This window comes from Tachypleus tridentatus, chromosome 6 (assembly GCF_004210375.1).
Source record: "Tachypleus tridentatus isolate NWPU-2018 chromosome 6, ASM421037v1, whole genome shotgun sequence".
Classification (NCBI taxonomy): domain Eukaryota; kingdom Metazoa; phylum Arthropoda; class Merostomata; order Xiphosura; family Limulidae; genus Tachypleus; species Tachypleus tridentatus.
This window is the reverse complement of record NC_134830.1, coordinates 158,199,839-158,224,958: the sequence shown is the minus strand read 5'-3', so window position 1 is coordinate 158,224,958 and position 25,120 is coordinate 158,199,839. Positions and strand designations below refer to the sequence as shown.

The 25,120-nt window shown below is 36.7% G+C and overlaps 2 protein-coding genes across 2 annotated transcripts in view; one reads left to right on the top strand and one right to left on the bottom strand.

Annotated features, from left to right (window-relative positions):
• Positions 1–38: 38 nt before the first annotated feature.
• LOC143251519 (uncharacterized) lies at positions 39–5,949 on the top strand. The gene is made up of 4 exons (XM_076502794.1): positions 39–150; positions 2,072–2,167; positions 3,483–3,573; positions 4,706–5,949. The coding sequence occupies exons 1-4, from the start codon at positions 112–114 to the stop codon at positions 5,794–5,796; spliced, it is 1,317 nt and encodes a 438-aa protein (XP_076358909.1). The 5' UTR covers positions 39–111; the 3' UTR covers positions 5,797–5,949.
• A 6,416-nt stretch (positions 5,950–12,365) lies between these two features.
• The window catches only part of Opa1 (Opa1 mitochondrial dynamin like GTPase), a 71,090-nt gene continuing 58,335 nt past the window's right edge, over positions 12,366–25,120 (bottom strand). Inside the window, exons 25-28 of the mRNA XM_076509074.1 lie at positions 24,311–24,424; positions 22,772–22,865; positions 21,903–22,013; positions 12,366–12,772 (exon numbers count right to left, since the gene is read on the bottom strand). Of these exons, the coding sequence (XP_076365189.1) occupies positions 12,708–12,772; positions 21,903–22,013; positions 22,772–22,865; positions 24,311–24,424 (384 nt within the window). The 3' untranslated portion in view covers positions 12,366–12,707. The remainder of the gene's footprint in view (positions 12,773–21,902; positions 22,014–22,771; positions 22,866–24,310; positions 24,425–25,120) is intronic.

Sequence of the window (25,120 nt, the reverse complement as noted above, 5' to 3'; positions counted from 1 at the left end):
GGAACTAATAGGAGATTGTCGTATCAGTTTTGAGTAGTTAGGAAAGTGCTTTCAACGTCACAACACCGGGCGACTGTTGCTCCTACTAGACTCGAACCATTATACGTTAAGATGTCAAGCAGAAACAAGCAAGGACAAGTACGAAGAAGGGTAGGACTCTTTATGTTGGTGTGATATGTACAACGTTTATAAGGAAACCTGTTTATTCAAGTTAACCTGGTGTGATTTAGGCAAATGTATGTACAATCTTCAAAAGAAAACATGTTTATTCTTATATACAAATATGTATAAGTATGTACATTTTTACATCTGAATACAAATTACTTGATAATATGAAGAAGAAACGAAGGCCATATGATTGGTTCTTGTTTTCTTTCTGTTTTTTTACCTACGAAAACGTATTATCTCTTGATTTTTAAACGGTATTTTTTACTGATATCGCTTCGTGAAATTTTCACAGTGGGGGGGGTCTAAATTCTAAACAATTTATAAACATTCTACTAACGATCATATACACCTTAATCTCATATTAAATCTATAGGCCCAGAGCAAAACTGTAAATATTAAATCTATAGGCCCAGAGCAAAACTTTAAATGTTAAATCTATAGGCCCAGACAAAACTGTAAATATTAAATCTATAGGCCCAGAGCAAAACTGTAAATATTAAATCTATAGGCCCAGAGCAAAACTGTAAACTGTGCGATCTCTGTATTCGACAACCCCTCCCGCTTCTTTAAAATGGAGAACTTCTAATTGCAATGTCGATTTTGTTGACTCTTGGGGGTGCACTCAAGAGTCAGTCATGATTCTTAAAAATTACATGTGCGAGTTGCGTGAATTCAAAATTTGTAACAATCATTTTTATTTTAAAGGATTATTTAAGAGGTTGGGAGTCCCACGTGATAATTATTCAAAGTGGCACAATGATAAGTAAGTTATTATGAAAACAAAATGGAGATTTCGTGATAATTTGGAACAAAGTGGCTTTAAACGAGTTTCGAAGTTTGGGACTAACATACAGCATATGCTTCTTAAGCCTCACTAGTGACGATCTGACTGATCTTTGTTGTGACATAGAAATAAATTTGTTTAGATTATATAAAAAAAAAATCATTAAAATACTCATAATAATTTCCTTTGCGTGGAGCTTAAACCTCCACCGACATTTTATTTAAATACTATAAGAGATATCAAACCATGCATGAACTTTAAATAACCTCTATTCTGATTTTGCTGTGTTGTAAGGCGAACAATTACAATCCACCAACTTCCATAACAGTTGTTGGTAAGCAATTCGTTAATACAAAAAACTTATGAAACGTTACTATGTATGCAGTACTCCAGCCAGTGTGAAGAGTCCTGATACTGAGCATAGGCCTCGTAACATTAGATAGTGAAGTTGACGTATTATTGTACCTTTTTTTTTGTTACTTTCAATCAAAAACTCTCATTGATACTTTTATATTCTGATCGGTAAACAGATGAGTGGTAGTAATTCGAACTAAATCAGTTAATTTCTTTTATTTGTAATTCTGAAATAATTTAAAAGTGTTTCGTGTACTTCTTTGGTCAACAAAACGCAACTTATGTCGAATATGTATTTTCAACACTAAACAGGCGTGAAAAGTATTTCTTAACAGACAAATTATGTGAGAGGTGTTTCTTCGATATCCCCGAGTCACATAAAAATGTAAGAAAGAGTTAATCGATTAACCACAATGATTACTGAAAACGAATCAGTCGGACACTTGGTTGTGTTGATCTAACATTTCATTAACCACGTGACAAGTCCATCTGACGAAAGCGCCAGGCTTTCGTTTTCTTCCACTTTTTTAATGTTTCTTATTAACCTTTTTCGGTCTTACGTGAGTGATTTTTACAGTCCTTAATAAAGATTTCTTATGTATAGCTTCACTCTGTTCTGGAAATGCTTATTACGATCTGAGATTGTATTACTAAATTTATTATGGTTAGGCGTTTGTGATTTGCTTTGCCTGCATATTCACCATTGTAAATTCTTGTACGTCACATACTTTTTATAATAATGTTTTAAAAATTATTATCGTTTAGCCAAATAAGCCACAGATCGAGAAAAAACGGAGAGTTAGAATCAATAAGAGTCTGGCTGAGCTCAAAACCATAATCCTAGAAAACATGAAAAAAGAGGTTTGTTACTGTACTTGAATTCTTCGTTTACCATTCAGTTTTATTGAAATTAACCTTTTTTTTGAAGATTTTAATATGTTAATTTTAATGAATGCAATTTTTTTTTAATTTTTAGGTTAACCAGATTTATTGTACACAATATTTTCTGAATGTTTATTTAGTAGTTACATTTTATGATAATTTATTGTTTATTTCGTTCAGCGAAGATAGCCCTCGTGTAGCTTTGCGGAAAATTAAAAAAAAATCAATATTTTATGTATTCGCGACATATTTACCATTCAAATTAGCTTTCGCTACACAAAGTAATTTCAGAAGTATAGGTGACGCTGTTTAATTTGTAATATTTGTTTACTATCCGCACTCCCCAAGATGTCAAAGTAATTTGAAGTAAGGATTTTTACATAGTTTTAGTGTTAAACACCAATTAATTCTAATAAAAAACAACTTATGTAATTACTTAAATGGAGTAATTCCCAAAGAATTATTGAAAACTTAAATGTTTATTATTAAATATTATTTCATTAAATGTTTCAAGCAGGTTTGTAAAGACAAGGATGTACCCGTGGACGATGTATGAAAAAATGTTCCCGTCGGCGCGGAAAATGAAATGTTTAAAAACAGTTTAGTCTGCACGTACATCCTAACTATACGAATCTGTTTAGAGTTTTCACCGGTATAAAAAGTAACGTGTAATTATAAAGAGGTAACAGGACTTCGCATTTATAAATACAAACAGAAACAATGTAATAAGTAATAAAAAACGTTATTTAGAAATTAAGCAACAAACCGAAAATTAGGCCCAGGTTCACCAGTTAGAAAACGGAAACTAATTAACAAAATTAACACCAGGGTTTAAACAACTTTTTAATAAAATGTATTTGGACATCTCGAAATGAAGTGTTAGTTTTTGTAAATTACTACCTTATATTCAATAAGTTATTTAATTGTTGGTTCATTATATCAGTCATTTGACTAATGACTTCAAAATGTATGGTAATATTATTTATTGAACTAAACCCGGTGTTGTTGTTTTTTAATATTAAAGTCTGTCATTACTGAAAAGAGAACTGTAGAAACTGATTTTAGTTTTCATATATTCAGTGCTTTTCTTATGAAATGCAGTGTGGTAAATTATTTAATACTAAATAAATAGAAAATAAATTACGAAGTATTTTTCTATTTGAAAAGTGAGCTATAATTAATTATCTATGAAATTCCTAAAACATTTCTTACATGACAAATGTAATACTGGGTTATTAGTTTTGATTGTACAGATGTGTTTGAAGAAACGCCATAATTTATTTCTTTATTATAGAATATTAATAGTTTATCTAAACTAGAGAAGGCGGACATACTGGAATTGACAGTGCAGCAGCTACGAAAATTAGAATTGTTATCTTGTTCAGGTAATTAGTGTTTGGTGGATCCTGTAACAGGCATAAATTCCATGTTTAGTGTAATTAAGGTATAAATATTAGTTTACTAAAATGAATTCAGACCTTTTTTTTTTTGTCTTTCACCGAAATAACTGTTATTAGGGTCTAATCACTTTTAATTTATAAAGGTAGAGACACATCATAATGGATTAAATACTCTTCTAAACGAAACAGTAAACTCCCTCTAGCTGAGGTGAATCTAATTCCCACTAAGCCTTATCACAAATAACTTAGTTCTTAATCGATTTTTGTCTTGTTGTTAAGAGATTTTACTCTATCGAGAGAATTAACTAAAGCTTTACGAAAATACCTGGTGGGTGATATATTAACTAAAACTTTACGAAAATACCTGGTGGGTGATATATTAACTAAAGCTTTACGAAAATACCTGGTGGGTGATATATTAACTAAAACTTTACGAAAATACCTGGTGGGTGATATATTAACTAAAACATTACCTATTCTAATTCCAAATACTGACAATACTTCCTATGTTTTCGTTTCTTTTTCATGAAAAGCTTTTTGTTTGTTTAGCATAAAGCCATTCAATAGACTATATGTGCTCTGCCCACTACAGGTATCGAAACCCGATTTCTAGTGGTGCGAGTCCACAGACATACAGCTGTGCCACTGGGTGGCTTATAGAAAGTTATACAATGAGTCATATACACTCTCTATGCCTCCATAAACTTGCTGCTGAAACAATGGAAAAAGTAATTCAAAACAGAAAGTTAAAAAAGATCAACTGGTCGTTTTTCATGTTTGTTATGATAGTTTAGAAATCAATATCTTAATCTCAATGTTACTTTTGAAATTACATTGAATGATTTCTGCAGTTTTCATATTTGTAAAATTTGGAACTGAACGTAGTCGACAGAATATTTAAAATGAAAAAGAACAAGCTAAACAGTTGTCAAACTTACATGTATTTATCTTTGAAAAGAGGATGACGTCTCGAACTAGCACTAAACAGGATATTACAGTACGCCTCATAATTTTATTTGTTCAGAGATGTATTGTTAGTTTAGTCTCTGTGACAAATTTTGTCATGACAACTTGGATTTAAAAAATTATTGAAGGTTTTTTTTATCTTGTTTTACAGTAGAAAAAGTGGTAGATGCTAAAGTAAACAACTTTCAAGCAGGATTTCAACAATGTATAAGAGAAGTAACAAGGCATTCGTCCAGTGTGAACAATGCTGGCCATTTCTTATATAAAAGACTTGTTCATCATCTTAATAGATACGTCCAGAATCTCAGTGAACAGGTTGTTACTGGTTTACAGCGTTTACGTAACAACGAGATCATTGTTGAGGAACTAGAAGCAAATCTCCAGAGTAAAAGACAAAAGTGTTGTGAAGAGTCCAACAGCAGACTTCAGTCGGACGTTTGGAACGTATTGGACAAACTTCATTCACCAAATCTAAAATCTCAGGACAGTAACACTTACTCTACCCATACTACGCGAAGTTCTCGTGAACTCGATTTACTATTATACGAAACGTCTAACAATCTGTACACGTTAGATTGTGACAATCTTACGATACCTTTAACATCTCAGCAGAGGAACGGATTTCACGAACCTAGTACCATGAAATTGTCATTACCAACAACTGGAGAGAAAGTAGAAAGTTTATTTTCCCTGGAACAAGGTCAAACCTCAAATCTCTCTTCATTTCAACCATTCCAGATGAAAAAAATCCCATATTCTTTGGAACATAGCCAGACCTCGAGTCTGTCTTTACCTGAACCATTCCAGACGAAAGGAATCCTACATTCCCTGGAGCATGACAAAACCTCTAGTCTTTCTTCACTAGAACCATTTGAAACAAAAAATATCTCATATTTACCAGAACATGGCCAAACCTCTAGTCTTTCTTCATTCGAGCCATTCCAAACAAAAGATATCTGGTATTTATCAAAGTATGGCCAAACCTCAAGTCCATGTTTACCTATGCCATACCAGTCGGTTGGTAAGATGATAAGAAATCAATCTATCAATTACAGTACAAAATTCTCCCAATCATCTTGCGAGAATCCCTATATAATTATCTCTACGTTACAGCGTCACACTAATGGACAGTGTGGTAACTACACAGACAAAGAATCTGTTGGATTTATCGCTGAACACCAGCACCTGTTGATTAAAGACAACACCACAGCGTCAGATCAAGTTTGGAGGCCATGGAGTTGAGCGAATTCGAAATTTAGGATTTTGATTTTAGGTGAATATTGATAGTGACTCAAAACCTTTAGACAAACAGTCACCTACCTCACTGATCAGCTAAATATATATATATATATATATATATAATAACTTATTTTCATTGAAATGGACACGTTAGACCAATTCACCCAGTAATGTTAAACAAACAATCAACATCAACAGTGTATTAAGAAACAATAAAAAATTATAATTTACAAACGAACTTTCGTATGTTTTTCTGTCCTACTAATATAATTGCATATACTGGAATAATAATAAAAGAGAGAAGATAATGTATATTTTAAAATAAAGCACCATCTAAACCATTATTTGACATAAATCTGTACGTGTTCACCAATAACTCTCGAACCGCTTGTCACCAAATCTGCCACCTATCTTTAGCATCTCGAGGGTGGTGATATAGGGCGTTGGCGTTCGGATATCACCCCCTTTATCTTACACGTGTACGTTGAATGGGTGCGTTAGCATGAAAGAAATGGAATGATCATAAGATATGTATTTTTTAGCATTCCTGACAAAGTTTCTATAAAATATTAATAATAAAATCATGCAGCGACAAACACCGTGAAGTTCTGAACGAAACATAAATTTAACTAAAATACATTAACGAGAAATAAATAATTAATTAATTCGTGAATACAACCTACCGTTTCAAATACGTGGCAGTGTTTTACAGAGATTACTATTATGCGGCGTATACAAATAGAATTAAAAATATTTGTTCGGATATAGATGGAACACATTATAAATATTTAATGTTCGTCACGCTGACCAGGTGGTTCTCACCATTTAGTGACAAATAATAACTTCAACTTTTAAAAGGTTTTTTTTTGTTTGTTTTTAAGACCAATTTCAACTTTTTATTCACTGATTATAAATTATCAACGCCATAAAACTGAAGGGTTCAATCAATTGGTATCATACACAGCAGACACTGTTATTTTAATTTAAAAATGGACTATTATACTGGTAACAATATTTGTTTTCCTATTAGCACTTATAAACTTATATTTTGTTTAATTAAGAGAAAGACCACATTGGGCTGTCCAAAATGTTTGGCCAGGTGTTTTAGGCACTCGACTCGTAATCCGAGGGTCGTGGATTCAAATCCCCGTCGCACCAAACATGCTCGCCCTTTCAGCAGTGGAGGGCGTTATAATGTTACGATCAATCCTACTATTCGTTGGTAAAAGAGTAGTCCAAGAGTTGGCGGTGGGTGGTGATGACTAGCTGCCTTCCCTTTAGTTTAACACTGCAAAATTAGGAATGGGTAGCTCAGATCGCCTTCATGTAGCTTTGCGCAAAATTAAAAACAAACCAAATCGATATGTTTATCGTGGGAAATAGAACCGCGAATTTTAGTGTTATGAATCTGCAAATTTACGGGGAACCTAACAAGTAGATAAAAAAATTTATTCAGAAATGGACCAAGTGCGTCCGTAGATGAAGTTTTAAATTAGGTTGTTTCACACACAATTCTTACTGGATACTACTATGTTTATTACTCCCTGTTTATTTAAAAGCATCGCTGCACAACGCACCTGGGATAGGTCCACCACAGGAATCGACCTCTGATATTTGGTGTTATAATCCCTAAAGCTACCGTAGTTCTGAGCAAAATTCAACAGAACAAACATTTTAAATTATGTACACGGGTTTTCCTTTTCCATATCGTATTCCGTAACATATATATGACTGATGTCTTTAATTTAGTTACGGACAGACCAATATTCTGAAAAATTTACCCGCTAGTACTGGAGTCTGCTTTACATTTCTTACTCGGTTTTTTTTTCTCCCTGTTTCAATAACATTATTATTATTACGACACATTTCGTCCCCCGCTAGTACAGCGGTAAGCCTACGGATTTACAACGCTAAAATCAAGGGTTCGATTCTCCTCGGTGGGCTCAGCAGATATCCCGATGTGGCTTTGCTATAAGAAAACACACACACGACTTATTTTATAAAGATTAGGAAGTTGTATTCGTTTGTTTGTTTTTGAATTTCGCGCAAAAATACACGATGGCTAGATCCGCTAATCATCCTTAATTTAAGAGTTTAAGGCGAGAGGGAAGGCAGCTAGTCATTATCACCCACCGCCAACTATTGGATTACTCTTTTACCAATAAATCGTGTGACTTACTGTCTCATTATAACAGACCACGGCTGAAAGGGCATGTTTGGTGTGACGGGGATTCAAACCTGCGACCCTTAGATTACGAGTCGAACGCCCCAACCACCTGGCCATAGAAAGTTGTGACTACAGATAACAATAACACGTCTCTCAGATTGTTATAAATATACTTTTTAATTTTACCAGCTTGTGTTCCTAATATAACATTTTACATCACTATATTATATACTCTTCAAAACAAGAAACGCAAAAGGGATATAATTTGTTATTTTAAAGAGAAATATATGTAATAACGTTACAAGCTCAGAGTATGTGATGTTACACGTGTTAAGGCACTGATTGTCAGACCAAAATAACAAAAAAACTTGTGCACTTTGAAAACGGAGGAAAACATCGGATTTTTCGCCAAAACGCATTCGTGTCCAATAAAGTTATTTGAGAGATTTGCATGTTCTGCAAGTGCAACATGTGGCGGGTTCTCGGTTTCCATAGCTCAGTGTTAAACCACCGACACGCAATACAATTACGCCAAGACTGACTGAAGCACAACGCAACAACGCCATTGGTCACTTGGAAGCAGGCGAATCTCGATCAGATGTTGCCAGAGTTGTGAATGTCCACCCAAGCACCATCACAATGCTATGGAATCGTCACCAACAACATGGATCAACTCGTGACCGTCCACGATCTGACACACCTCGTGTAGCCACGCCCACACAAGATCGCAACATCCGGTTACGTCACCTTCGGGATAGGACCACCACTGCGACGTCTACTGTCTCAGCCATACCAGGGCTGCGTAGGATTTCCGATCAGACCGTACGCAACCGTCGACGAGATTCTTATGCCCCATGTGCAACCCATCATGGTGAACGTCAACGACGTTTTTCAACATGACAACGCCCGTCCTCACACAGCCCGACTCACCACTGTCTTCTTGAGACACCACAACATCAACGTTCTTCCTGGCCCTCCAGATCACCAGATTTAAACCCCATCGAACATCTTTGGGACGAGTTGGACCGACGTCTGCAACGGCGACAACCTCAACCGCAGACTCTACCTCAGCTTGCAGCAGCTTTGCAGGCTGAGTAGACAGCCATTCCACAGGATGTGATTCGTCATCTCATCGCTTCCATGGGCAGGAGATGCCAAGCAGTTATTGATGCTCACGGGGGGGCATACTCGTTATTGACGTTAAACTTCACCTAGTGAGCGTGGACTTCGCCTTTGCAGACTTTGGATGTTCAGCAGTGAATGTGCAAAGTTTCACACATGTCATACAGAACTACCTGGAATAAACTTGTTAACAATGTGTCTCATATTTTGCCTTTTGTGTTTCTCTTTTTGAAGAGTATATATGTATGTTTATGTAATATAACAACCAGACTGAACACTGGCCCACATGTTCAATTTCCGGAATACTGGGCTGTAACCATTAATTTTTCTGTCTCTCCAGGTTTGTTTTTTATGGCCAGGTGGATTAAGGCGTTCGACTCGTAATTCGAGGGTCGCGAGTTCGAATCCCGGTCGCATCCAACATGCTAGCCCTTTCAGCCGTGCGGGCGTTATGATGTGACGGTCAATCCCACTATTCGTTGGTAAAAGAGTAGCCCAAGAGTTGGCTGTGGGTGGTGCTGACTAGCTGCCTTCCTTCTAGTCTTACACTACTAAATTCGGGACGGCTAGCGCAGATAGTAGCTTTGCGCGAAATTTAAAAAACAAACAAAAATAAACCACGTTTTTTGTTTCAAGTTAATAAGTTTATAAAATATTCTTAGTGAATGTAAATTTGTACCATGTATATCGAGAAACGTCGGTTAATATTTTCATAATTTTACAGTTTTCAGTTTTGAAAATATTTTTTACCATCCCTCAGAATAGTATCCGGCAAACATCCAACCAATAATGACTGGTACATTTGGCACGTGTGGTCATAATAATGATATAGTAGTAACAACACTGATAATATGATATATATTGCATCAGTTTGTTTGAAATTAAGCACAAAGATGAGCTGTCTGTGTTCTGCCCATCACGTCTATCGAAACCCGATTTCTAGCGTTGTAAGTTCGCTAGAACTAAGTTGGGGTGGGGGCTTTGCAGCAGTGAAAACTGTAATTTTTATGTCGTCTACATAAAAATTATATTTTTTTCCAGTTTTAAAAACCGTGTCATGTTTTTATACTTCAGATTAATTCCATCGAAATATTCAGGTACCATCCACTCTTCCCCAACAAACATTTGTTTGTTTTTGAATTTCACGCAAAGCTACACAAGGGCTATCTGCGCTAGCCGTCCCTAATTTAGCTGCGTAAGACTAGAAGGAAGGCAGCTAGTCATCATCACCACCCACCGTTAACTCTTGGGCTACTCTTTTACCAACGAATAATGTGATTGACCGTCACATTATAACGTCCTCACGACTGAAAGGGCGAGCATGTTTGGTGCAACGAGGATTCGAACCCTCGACCCTCAGATTACGAGTCGAGCGCCCTAAACCACCTGGACATGCCGGGCCACCCAACAAACGTAGTAGTAACGACAAAACATTTTATATCGAATAATTTTCAGCATAGACTTTTTATTATTATTAATCCTACATTATATCACATCATGCAAGAAACAGTTTTGACTTCATTAAGATTTATACTGACGCCAAATACTAATTCCTCCCAATAAAATTCGAACAGTTTTATCCCTCAACTGAAGGACCTTTGTTTCATTATTCCAATACGTTCATAACAATGTAGGTTATAGAACACATTTTAACCTATAACGTCTCTGATTACAGCTGTTGCATTCTGGCCAATGGGACAATGTGTTATAACCGCAAAGAAAAAAAAAACATTTGATATTCAAACAAACTTCGGAGGACGCAAGTAGCAAACGTGACAAATCTATTATCATGAATTCTTATTACCTACACTAGAGGGAGACAATATTATTCAAGATATAACACTATTTTATAACGTTTTAGAAAGATCCAGCTTCTAGAAAGACATGTGTAGACTTGTTCCAGACATGTTACATCACCGTTCGCGTGACTCTGACGGTTCGCCTATGCTACGTACGATACGTTTGATTTTAATATTCTAACAAAAACTCGTGAAAATATAAGGGCGTTGGATTTATAGAACTTGTAGTGGTCATACAGTAAGTGTACGTTGACCTAACACAACAGACTTCCAGAGGTGAAAGGTGTAACAATATCACGAACACACCAACAGAAACACGCACAAAATGGCAGATAAAACCCGGTGTTTATTTTAAACTAACAAACAGGAAAAACTGCGTTGTTTTTTTTTTGCTGACACATAAAACTTGTTGCCGTTTCGCAACTCTTATTATTATCCTTTTAATTTTTGTTTTGCAAACTGATCACATTTCGAAGATGTCTTCGTCTTTTAATCAATTAATATAATAGAAATTTTAAAAATAAGAGGTAAGAAACATTTCAACGCTGGTGTCAACTCAACAAGTCGCTCAAAATATTTTTACTTCTGAATTTTACCAGCATACTCATAAACATTTTCATTTTTATAGCAATAAGTGTGAAGTACACTTTTCATTGTCCACATTTCTCGCTGAAAACAGGTCATGGCTTGATTTTGTGGTACGTGTTCTTTCACAGAAACGTCGTGTTTTTCTATTCATGTCAGGATCTACACACTACACGAAACTTTATTTATTTATTAAGCGTACATAGCAGTTTCAAAATCAAACTTTAAGGCATGCAGGGTTCCCACAAAATTTTCTATTCGTTTCTCAGAACAGGTCACAAATTTCTACTTATCAAACTTTACAAGAGCGCTTTGTTGTTTGTTTGTTTGTTTTTTGAGTTACATGGTTCGTGTAAATTTGTGTCCAGCATGATTACATAATGGCCAGTCCCTGTGCAGCATTATACACTGACCAATCCCTGTGCAGCAGCATTATACACTGACCAATCCCTGTGCAGCAGCATTATACACTGACCAATCCCTGTGCAGCAGCATTATATACTGCCTTAGTCCAAGTTAAAAAATACTGGGATTTTTTTATGGATAAACCTAACTAACAACTCCACTAAAAGGCCCATATTTTTTTACGCTTCGTCCTTTACGTATTTTTAAAATATCTTTCTTTTTAATCTCCGCATTTGACTTCTACATTGTTATTCAACATTTCATGTTCCGTAACACAGAAAAGTTTATTTTACAGACTTTCTGTAATCAATTACCAATTTCTTTCGTTTCCCTAACTCTGTATGTTTGTGGAACCCTAAAAAACGATAAACATTAAAATAATAATAATATATATACACGAAACGTTTTGTCTGGTTTATCCGGATATTTTCCTCCCTATTTAGAACAAAAGGCTATCAGAGCATGTATATTAAGATACCAACCTTGCGGAAAACGGATATTCACATGTTTATTAGATACCAATCTGGTGAGGAACGGGGAAATACGGCTATTTACGAACTATGCTTGTTTTAAAAACATTTCATATAATCATGTCGAAATCATACACACATACACATTTGTGGAGAAAAATGTATCTTCGTGTATATTTCTTTACACAACAGCTCAAATTTCCAGCCGATGTTATTTAAGGAAACGAGATGCGATGTTTGAACAGCACGTATGTCGTTTCCACGTATTTTCTATTCTAAATTCAAGGTCTACTACTGCCTAGGAAGGTCTTATCTTCAACTACAGATGAATACTGTACAGTGAAATCATTTTCATTAATAGAGTTGTCACTTCTCTGCGTTCAGAGCCGAAACGAATTCTTCTAGTTTTTCTTGAATCTGACGAACACGTTCTGAAAGGCAAGGAAAAAAAAAAAAAAAAGGTTACACGGGTGTAGTTTTGAAATTATACAATTTGTAAACCAAGAAAGATAATTGAGCCCCCCTCCCCTTCAGAGAAGTTTAGGAGACTGACAATAAAAGTACCAGTTTTGTGTTGTAAAGTACAGTAAAATAAAAAACTAGGCCTAATATTACAGCATTTTAACTTTAGAAACATCAGAGACATTTTAGGGTTAAGGATTTAGGCTTGTACCGATGAAGCGTGAGCTGGGATGTAATCAACTGGTCCTCGTCAGAGTGTGAAGTGTGTTTTAAAAAATCCACTTTTTATAACCCGACGTTCAAAATGATCCTTCTTGTACCATAATACCTCCGGACTCCCAAGAACTTGTCACTGGGATTTCTCGAATTTAATCAAAAGTAGAAATTAAGTCTTTTTACACTAATGTTTTAAAGTGGGCAAGTCTACCAGGCTGATTGTTCTATGGCATGAAAACATAACTGATAACCACCACACTACGTGTTTCCGTGGTCTAGATACGTAACTGACAACCACCACAATACGTGTTTCCGTGGTCTAGATACGTAACTGACAACCACCACAATACGTGTTTCCGTGGTCTAGATACGTAACTGACAACCACCACAATACGTGTTATGTGGTCTAGATGCGTAACTGATAACCACCACAATACGTGTTTCCGTGGTCTAGATGCGTAACTGATAACCACCACAATACGTGTTTCCGTGGTCTAGATGCGTAACTGATAACCACCACAATACGTGTTCCGTGGTCTAGATGCGTAACTGATAACCACCACAATACGTGTTCCGTGGTCTAGATGCGTAACTGATAACCACCACAATACGTGTTCCGTGGTCTAGATACGTAACTGATAACCACCACAATACGTGTTCCGTGGTCTAGATACGTAACTGATAACCACCACAATACGTGTTCCGTGGTCTAGATGCGTAACTGATAACCACCACAATACGTGTTCCGTGGTCTAGATACGTAACTGATAACCACCACAATACGTGTTCCGTGGTCTAGATACGTAACTGATAACCACCACAATACGTGTTCCGTGGTCTAGATACGTAACTGATAACCACCACACTACGTGTTCCGAGGTCTAGATGCGTAACTGATAACCACCACAATACGTGTTATGTGGTCTAGATGCGTAACTGATAACCACCACAATACGTGTTTCCGTGGTCTAGATGCGTAACTGATAACCACCACAATACGTGTTTCTGTGGTCTAGATGCGTAACTGATAACCACCACAATACGTGTTGCGTGGTCTAGATACGTAACTGATAACCACCACACTACGTGTTCTACGATCTAGTTACGTAACTGATAACCACCACAATACGTGTTCCGTGGTCTAGATACGTAACTGACAACCACCACAATACGTGTTTCCGTGGTCTAGATACGTAACTGACAACCACCACAATACGTGTTATGTGGTTTAGTTACGTAACTGACAACCACCACAATACGTGTTATGTGGTCTAGATGTGTAACTGATAACCACCACAATACGTGTTATGTGGTCTAGATGCGTAACTGATAACCACCACAATACGTGTTTCCGTGGTCTAGATGCGTAACTGATAACCACCACAATACGTGTTTCCGTGGTCTAGATGCGTAACTGATAACCACCACAATACGTGTTCCGTGGTCTAGATACGTAACTGATAACCACCACAATACGTGTTCCGTGGTCTAGATACGTAACTGATAACCACCACAATACGTGTTCCGTGGTCTAGATACGTAACTGATAACCACCACAATACGTGTTCCGTGGTCAGATACGTAACTGATAACCACCACAATACGTGTTCCGTGGTCTAGATACGTAACTGATAACCACCACAATACGTGTTCCGTGGTCTAGATACGTAACTGATAACCACCACACTACGTGTTCCGAGGTCTAGATACGTAACTGATAACCACCACACTACGTGTTCTACGATCTAGTTACGTAACTGATAACCACCACAATACGTGTTCCGTGGTCTAGATACGTAACTGATAACCATCACACTACGTGTTCTACGATCTAGTTACGTAACTGAAACTCACGACCTATCATTAGTTCTACTTTAGTTACATACACAAAGTATTAACACATCATTTACCACAGGTTACAAGCTGCATGCACAAGTAACGAATGGCTTTTTGTAAGATGAAAGAAATGACTGAAATGGTCAGCAGCAACGTAAAGAACACAGTTGTGATGGACAGTAGCAACGATAAGAACACAGCTGTGATGGTCAGTAGCAACGTAAAAAATACAGCTGTGATGGTCAGTAGCAACGTAAAAAATACAGCTGTGACGGTCAGTAGCAACGTAAAAAATACAGTTGTGACGGACAGTAGCAACGATAAGAACACAGTTGTGATGGACAGTAGCAACGATAAGAACACAGTTGTGATGGACAGTAGCAACGATAAGAACACAGTTGTGATGGACAGTAGCAACGATAAGAACACAGTTGTGATGGACAGTAGCAACGATAAGAACACAGCTGTGATGGTCAGTAGCAACGTAAAAAATACAGCTGTGATGGTCAGTAGCAACGTAAAAAATACAGCTGTGACGGTCAGTAGCAACGCAAAAAATACAGTTGTGACGGACAGTAGCAACGATAAGAACACAGTTGTGATGGACAGTAGCAACGATAAGAACACAGTTGTGATGGACAGTAGCAACGATAAGAACACAGTTGTGATGGACAGTAGCAACGTAAAGAACACAGTTGTGACAGACAGTAGCAACGTAAGGAACACAGTTGTGATGGACAGTAGCAACGATAAGAACACAGTTGTGATGGACAGTAGCAACGATAAGAACACAGCTGTGATGGTCAGTAGCAACGATAAGAACACAGCTGTGATGGTCAGTAGCAACGTAAAGAATACAGCTGTGACGGTCAGTAGGAACGTAAAGAACACAGTTGTGACGGACAGTAGCAACGATAAGAACACAGTTGTGATGGACAGTAGCAACGATAAGAACACAGCTGTGATGGACAGTAGCAACGTAAAGAATACAGCTGTGACGGTCAGTAGGAACGTAAAGAACACAGTTGTGACGGACAGTAGCAACGATAAGAACACAGTTGTGATGGACAGTAGCAACGATAAGAACACAGTTGTGATGGACAGTAGCAACGATAAGAACACAGTTGTGATGGACAGTAGCAACGATAAGAACACAGCTGTGATGGTCAGTAGCAACGTAAAGAATACAGCTGTGACGGTCAGTAGGAACGTAAAGAATACAGCTGTGACGGTCAGTAGGAACGTAAAGAACACAGTTGTGACGGACAGTAGCAACGATAAGAACACAGTTGTGATGGACAGTAGCAACGATAAGAACACAGTTGTGATGGACAGTAGCAACGATAAGAACACAGTTGTGATGGACAGTAGCAACGATAAGAACACAGCTGTGATGGTCAGTAGCAACGTAAAGAATACAGCTGTGACGGTCAGTAGGAACGTAAAGAACACAGTTGTGACGGACAGTAGCAACGATAAGAACACAGTTGTGACGGACAGTAGCAACGATAAGAACACAGTTGTGACGGACAGTAGCAACGATAAGAACACAGTTGTGATGGACAGTAGCAACGTAAAGAACACAGTTGTGATGGACAGTAGCAACGATAAGAACACAGTTGTGATGGACAGTAGCAACGATAAGAACACAGTTGTGATGGACAGTAGCAACGTAAAGAACACAGTTGTGACAGACAGTAGCAACGTAAAGAACACAGTTGCAACGTAAGGAACACAGTTGTGATGGACAGTAGCAACGATAAGAACACAGTTGTGATGGACAGTAGCAACGTAAAGAACACAGTTGTGATGGACAGTAGCAACGTAAAGAACACAGTTGTGATGGACAGTAGCAACGTAAAGAACACAGTTGTGATGGACAGTAGCAACGATAAGAACACAGTTGTGATGGACAGTAGCAACGTAAAGAACACAGTTGTGACAGACAGTAGCAACGTAAAGAACACAGTTGCAACGTAAGGAACACAGTTGTGATGGACAGTAGCAACGATAAGAACACAGTTGTGATGGACAGTAGCAACGTAAAGAACACAGTTGTGATGGACAGTAGCAACGTAAAGAACACAGTTGTGACGGACAGTAGCAACGTAAAGAACACAGTTGTGACAGACAGTAGCAACGTAAAGAACACAGTTGCAACGTAAGGAACACAGTTGTGATGGACAGTAGCAACGATAAGAACACAGTTGTGATGGACAGTAGCAACGATAAGAACACAGTTGTGATGGACAGTAGCAACGTAAAGAACACAGTTGAAACGTAAGGAACACAGTTGTGATGGACAGTAGCAACGATAAGAACACAGTTGTGACGGACAGTAGCAACGATAAGAACACAGTTGTGACGGACAGTAGCAACGATAAGAACACAGTTGTGACGGACAGTAGCAACGATAAGAACACAGTTGTGACGGACAGTAGCAACGTTAAGAACACAGGTGAAACAGATAGTAGCTGAAGCCACTTTTACGATTTTATCTGTATATTTCACTGTGACAAATCTGCCACAAACTGAATTGATACAAACAAATTTAGGATGTAAACAGGCTTGATATAAACAAATCTAGGATGTAAACAGGCTTGATATAAACAAATCTAGGATGTAAACAGGCTTGATATAAACAAATTTAGGATGTAAACAGGCTTGATATAAACAAATCTAGGATGTAAACAGGCTTGATATAAACAAATCTAGGATGTAAACAGGCTTGATATAAACAAATCTAGGATGTAAACAGGCTTGATATAAACAAATTTAGGATGTAAACAGGCTTGATATAAACAAATCTAGGATGTAAACAGGCTTGATATAAACAAATCTAGGATGTAAACAGGCTTGATATAAACAAATCTAGGATGTAAACAGGCTTGATATAAACAAATTTAGGATGTAAACAGGCTTGATATAAACAAATTTAGGATGTGAACAGGCTTGATATAAACAAATCTAGGATGTAAACAGGCTTGATATAAACAAATCTAGGATGTAAACAGGCTTGATATAAACAAATTTAGGATGTAAACAGGCTTGATATAAACAAATTTAGGATGTAAACAGGCTTGATATAAACAAATTTAGGATGTAAACAGGCTTGATATAAACAAATTTAGGATGTAAACAGGCTTGATATAAACAAATTTAGGATGTAAACAGGCTTGATATAAACAAATTTAGGATGTGAACAGGCTTGATATAAACAAATCTAGGATGTGAACAGGCTTGATATAAACAAATCTAGGATGTAAACAGGCTTGATATAAACAAATCTAGGATGTGAACAGGCTTGATATAAACAAATCTAGGATGTAAACAGGCTTGATATAAACAAATTTAGGATGTGAACAGGCTTGATATAAACAAATCTAGGATGTAAACAGGCTTGATATAAACAAATCTAGGATGTAAACAGGCTTGATATAAACAAATCTAGGTTGTAAACAGGCTTGATATAAACAAATCTAGGTTGTAAACAGGCTTGATATAAACAAATCTAGGTTGTAAACAGGCTTGATATAAACAAATCTAGGTTGTAAACAGGCTTGATATAAACAAATTTAGAATGTGAACAGGCTTGATATAAACAAATCTAGGATGTAAACAGGCTTGATATAAACAAATCTAGGATGTAAACAGGCTTGATATAAACAAATCTAGTATGTAAACAGACTTGATATAAACAAATCTAGTATGTAAACAGACTTGATATAAACAAATCTAGTATGTAAACAGACGTCATCTATAAATAAAACGTTTTGAACTCATAGTCCACAGACTAAGTTCCATCGCAATCTGTTTTATTAGTTTGTGACTGGACACAAAGTTACACTATGGGCTATCGCCCCATCACAGGTATCTAAGCCCGGTTTTCGGACTTACTCGTACCAATGGGGAGTGGGCCATCTTCTTGCTTAATACCTAATGAAAATATTAACATGACTCTAAACAGTATCGGATGATTTCTGTATAGTTTTTTTTATCATTTTGTTTTAGCTGCATCTGAACAGATCAAAGAGGATCACAGAACAGTTGTGAGTTTTTTCTATGTTTTTCTGTCATCTCTTGACTGGTTGAAAATATAGTTACAGTTCTCGACTCGGGAGGTTAAACCCTTTCTATCGATGTATTACACCATACCCGAAGTCTCATAAATTAATTATTCTAATCCTGCCTAAAAGAATTACAATTTGAGGGTAGGCTGGCAGATATCCTGATGAGTAATAAAATCGAATCGGGTATACACGCGCTTCACGCTTGGTATGACTGCTGAACAAAAATACAACTAATAAAAAGGAACTAAAGGCCTCATATTATTGAAATGGATATTCCGGTAGGCAGGGAAGAAAATTCGGTTGAACTCACTTGATTAGGGTAAATACAGATGGGCCGAAACTTCGTTCAGTTAAAAACAAGTTGTCAGTATAAACATTAAAAAAAAATAATAAAGACTGGGTTTTTGCAAATCACTAGTATATAAATAGCATGTGGAGGATAATTGTGCATAGATAGCCACATACCAAGGGCCTTCGTCTTTAAGAATCGCCTACGACCCGTCCTTTCCCACCACCTGTTAACAACGTTGCTACAACTATGACTAGCGCCACCTATACCAATCATCTTGTCAATCTGTTTACGGTGACCACACCAGATCAAATCAGGTGAAACCCAACATATGGTACGTCTATAAACCACACTTAATGGGTTCCATTCAAACATCACGGCTCATCCCTGACAAATCTGGTGTAATCCACCGTAGAGGTCAGTCAGGTGACGTTTCACAAGTTTAGTGCGAAACCTCTCGCGATCAGAAGCGACGAGAATTCTTCTCGGCGACTTCCCCTATCGGCTCTTTTCATGGGAAGATCCCTCGTGTCTCAGAGGAAAACAAAGGAGGACGCCGGGACGTTTCCTTCAGTATTCGAAAACAATGGAACAAAACGGGACGAGTCTTCTTCGAAAGCACTCTGACAAATAGATCCCAAATAATTAATACATACGTTCACTAGTTGTTTCAGGTATTTAAATGAATTGAAAGAGTTTGAAACACTTTTTAACGTTCCAGAAATAAGTGTTTACGTTTTGATACGCGCAACACACACACACGTTTACGTGAAGGAAGGGATAATCCTGGATACAAGACTCACGAGATGTTTGTTCCTCCTACGTAAATCCTCTTTGTACAGCCAGGTGAATTACACGGTTCATCACATTGTACTGGTCTTCAGTTTATAACAAGGACTGAAACACTCGTGTGTTCTATGGTGTGACCGGCCCGAAAGAACATCAAAAGAAGCCGTCCGCAAGAAAAGATAACGTGATGGGTTTACCATCTGCGCTCTTCACCAGATTGTGGAGGAGATAAAATCTGTGGTACTAAGTCTCGAAATATCAAATGCTAAAAAGTGTCACCTTACGGCAGATCTCTCAAACTGAAAAGTTAGCTAATGTTTCTAATTTTTACTTTAAATTAAACATATAAATAAACTACAAGGGCATTCAGTAGAGGGCATACTTCTGGCCACGTAGCGATGATCATACTCGACTCTCAAAAACACAAAAACGTGTCCGTCCGTCGTCACCAACGGGCCATTTTTGGAAGAACAATGTTGTACAACATTCTTCATATGTCCACCAAATTTCATAAAAATTCAATTGTTTTTGACTGATTTATAAACCAAAAACAGTGTGGAAAATCGGTCTCCATGTTAAAAGACAGGGATTTTTTCCTTTTTTTATATTTTCGTGACCTTAACCATCCAAAAGTTAATCGCTTTTAAGTTGGGTCATAGTTCAAATATATACGAACTTTCGTCAAAACCCATTTAGCCGTTTTCGAGAAGCCTTGCTGACGAACAAAGGAACACAGACGGGAGTGAAAAGATAACCTGTGACCTCCGAATCTTCCCCACCCACCCCCCCACAAAAAATGGCATTTCGTATATTTTAAGTACAATTTTTTTTTGCAACCAAATTTAATCCAAAAGGGGAGTTATCAGCAGCTTAAAAAAACCCGAAAAAAACAACAAACGAATACGACTAGAAACAGTTTGTCACACCGTCTCTTTCGTGACCGCCCTGAAACCATTACAACAACATTAGAGGTGGATAAACGTTTATTAATAGACCTACACATGGATTAACTACTAGCTGCAAACGTAACACAAACACCTCACATAATGAATAGCTTATAACATACATATACACAACACGAAAGTAGAATTTTTTACCTTATGCTTATTAGAAACTAAAATGACGCATGCGCTGTATGCATTCTATGGCACACTAGTATTTTACACATTTTTGAGAAAACAAAATACACAGAATAAAAAAAAAAGAAAGGAAAAGTATACTAAAAAACACGATAAATCTCTAGTGTTACCGACAGGTGGCTCCATCCTCACTGTGATAATATTAGAAACATACAATTATATTTTGATAATACGAAGAAAGTAAAATTATCTTATGATAATGCATTAATACAGTATTCAAAATTGTGTGTTAAAATTAAGGTTCACCTTCAAATTTTTATTTTTTTAATATTTTTTGGTCTGTTTTTAAACAAAAATAAAGGTTTTTATAGAACTTCAAATATTAAGTGGAGATTTTACTTACATGAATACAATACCGAAAGTTCTGGGTTAAAAAAAAAGGTTCAACTTCAAATTTCTAGGTCCCTTTAAAATGGTTTTTTGTTTATTTTAAAAAAAGAAATAATGATTTTTACATAATTTAAAAAAATAACAGGTGTAGCAGCTCTTTATCTTTGGACTTCAAAGGTCAATTCCTCTATCATAGAAAATGTTCACATTCTAATCATTCTCGTTTTTCAACAGCTCGAGAAGTTTTCCTAAATTAAACAAGTCAAAGAAACCTTAACGTTACAGAGTGTATCGGCATACTCAATTCTTCTGCTAGCTCTAAACAAGTCAAAGAAACCTTAACGTTAGAGAGTGTATCGGCATACTCAATTCTTCTGCTAGCTCTAAACAAGTCAAAGAAACCTTAACGTTACAGAGTGTATCGGCATACTCAATTCTTCTGCTAGCTCCACCCTTCTTCCTCTTAAAAGATGGACCTTCTTCTCTCGGTCTTGACCGTAGTCCTCTAGAACTTCCTTGATTTCTTTCTCCAGCCGACGAGCTGCAGAAAAAAACCAGATGAACTGGTTCTACCATAGTGTCCAATTGTAATTTTGTATCCACATTCGCCATTACAACGAGTTATAAAACTGTCTAAAATATATTAATAAAAAGCAACACTAACAATAAAACCAGAAACACGAGCTATCTATAAAATAGTTTTGTTTATATAATGACCCTCAGGTTTTACAATCATGTAACAAATACAGTGGTTTACTGCCTACTTCATACCCAAGTTTCTAGTAACTGACCATTACTTATTTATGTTGACTACATCTGGTTAAAATGATTTATCTGGTTCACTGTGACTTGTTTTTTATATACTGAAGCATTTGGTTCATGCTCTAGGTTCACTAAGTACAGACTTTCTATTACTTTACGCAAGGCTTGGTTTGTTTCAAATTTCACACAAAGCTGTACGAAGGTATCTGAACTAGCCATCCCTAATTTAGCAGTGCAAGACTAAAGGGAAGTCATCACCACCCACTGCCAATTCTTGGGCTACTCTTTTACCAATGAATAGCGAGATTGACCATCACAATATAACACCCCAACGACTGAGAGGGTGAGCATTTTTGATGGGACAAGAACTTGAATCTGAGCCCAGCAGCCAGCAGGTTGAGCACCCTAACCACTCGGCTGTGCCGAGCCCTTGTCACAAGGCAACAGATGTTTAATAAACTTGCACATAAACTCTATGACATTAATTATTAGTACTTATGTTTCTTGTTTTACTTTTGTCTTACAGGGTATTCTTACCTTCTCTGTTCATCACCTGTTGTCTCAACGCATTGGATGTTGTATGAATCATTCTTTGAATTCTCCAAAACAGCACCACATCATTGCAGTCCAACTGTAAATACACAGAAATATTAAACCTAAATCATAACAGAAGATAGAATTAACCTGCTCAATTCTCTCAACATAAAACTATTCTTCATCTGTTAAGATTTCCAGCTGTTAATCAAGTGATAGTTATGGGTGATTTTAATTTCAGACATGTAGATTGGAATATACTAGAGTCAAACCATGAGGTAGAAAGGTTTCTGGAAGCTGTTCAAGATGTATTTCTTCATCAGTTAACCAAGGAACCTACTACTTTAAATTTATAGTTAACTTAACTGGGCAAATGTGAAGGATGTGACAAGAATCATCTGTAGTGAACTGGGCAGATGTGGAGGATGTGACAAGAATTACCTGTAGTGAACAGGGCAGATGTGGAGGATGTGACAAGAATTACCTGCAGTGAACTGGGCAGATGTGGAGGATGTGACAAGAATTACCTGTAGTGAACTGGGCAGATGTGGAGGATGTGACAAGAATTACCTGTAGTGAACTGGGCAGATGTGGAGGATGTGACGAGAATTACCTGTAGTGAACTGGGCAGATGTGGAGGATGTGACAAGAATTACCTGTAGTGAACTGGGCAGATGTGGAGGATGTAACAAGAATTACCTGTAGTGAACTGGGCAGATGTGGAGGATGTGACAAGAATTACCTGTAGTGAACAGGGCAGATGTGGAGGATGTGACAAGAATTACCTGTAGTAAACTGGGCAGATGTGGAGGATGTGACACGAATTACCTGTAGTGAACTGGGCAGATGTGGAAAATGTATTTAAATAAATTTTAAATATATAAGGTAAAAAACCTTCAGAGAAGGAAGAATAACTTGTAGTACAAATTGTAGGCTCACACAGAGTTTAAGAGATAAAATTAAAGAAAAACATCATAAATTTAAAATTATTAAATCTACTAGTGCAATGGAAGCCTCAGAATGTTATAAAAAAATAAGAAAGTTGATGAAACAATAAATTAGGACATCAAAAAGGATGTATGAGAAAATGTTGGCTGAAGATGTAAAAATGAGTTTAGCAGAAAGTTTGATAATTATGTCAATGTTAAGGGTTAGATTTAGGATTTGTGTTTTTTTTTTAAGTTTATTTGTTAGTAGTTCATTTCAAGGGATGGAACAGCCAAGATAAACCAATAGGTCCCAAGTTGTCCCAAAACATTAGGTAATGTTTGAAATAGAGAATGTTTGTATTAAGCACAATGGGTTATCTGTGTGCTGCCCACCACGGGTATCGAAACCCCGTTTATAGCAGTATAAGTCTGTAAACGTACTGCTGTGCCATTGGAGGAAGCAAAGAGAACACACTTCAACCTGTTTCATACACACTAAAATTTTTTGAAATTTTTAAAACACTATTGGTTATACTAGACATCTTCAGGTAAATCTGATTGACTTTCACCTGCTAATATCAGGTAGCATGAAACATATAATTTCATCACTTACCTCTGATTCAAGTCCTTGGTGATAAAGATAAAATCCTTTTCTACATTCTTGAACTTTATTATGAGCCTTTCTCAGAAAGTGAAGCCTATACACTGGGTACCACATCTCTTTGATCTTTGGAAATAAATGAGCACACAGAATTTTACACATCAAAATCACAGCATTCTTTTGTAGCTACAAACAACCCAACAATTTCTGTTATTGAAGTGAGAAAAACCGATTATTTTATCTCATTTATCATCTTATGCTTAACCCAATATACAAATTTAATATGTATTTCAGAGAGAAAACACAATAAATAGTTTATCATTACCACGGTGTAGCATACGTGAAACATACGACCACATTCAACATGTTAATAACTGACTTTGAATTTACTGTTTTATGAGTCACTCACTTAAATTATAAAAAATCGTATTAATGCCTTTTGTGAAATGTAGTTTAATTTCTAAACAGCAGTAAATCATGTTTCAGTATCCCATGTACACCCAATAAAATACATGATTAAAGGAAAAAATCTATTAATTCATCTTTGCCTGGCTCTCTTCACTAAGTTTGTTTGTTGATAAGCAGTAAGGTGTAAAATGAGCTAACTGTGAGGTATTCACTATAAAGCTACAAATTTTAGTGTTATAAGTACTCAAGTTTACTGCCAGGTCCCTAGAGGGCACTGCTTTAGCTAGTTTGTTTGTTTGTTTGTTATTAAGCAGAGTGCTGTACGTTGGGCTATCTGTACTGTGCCCACCGTAGACATTGAGAGCCATTCTTCAGTGTTAGAAATACTCAAACTTACAGCCGAACCACTGAGGG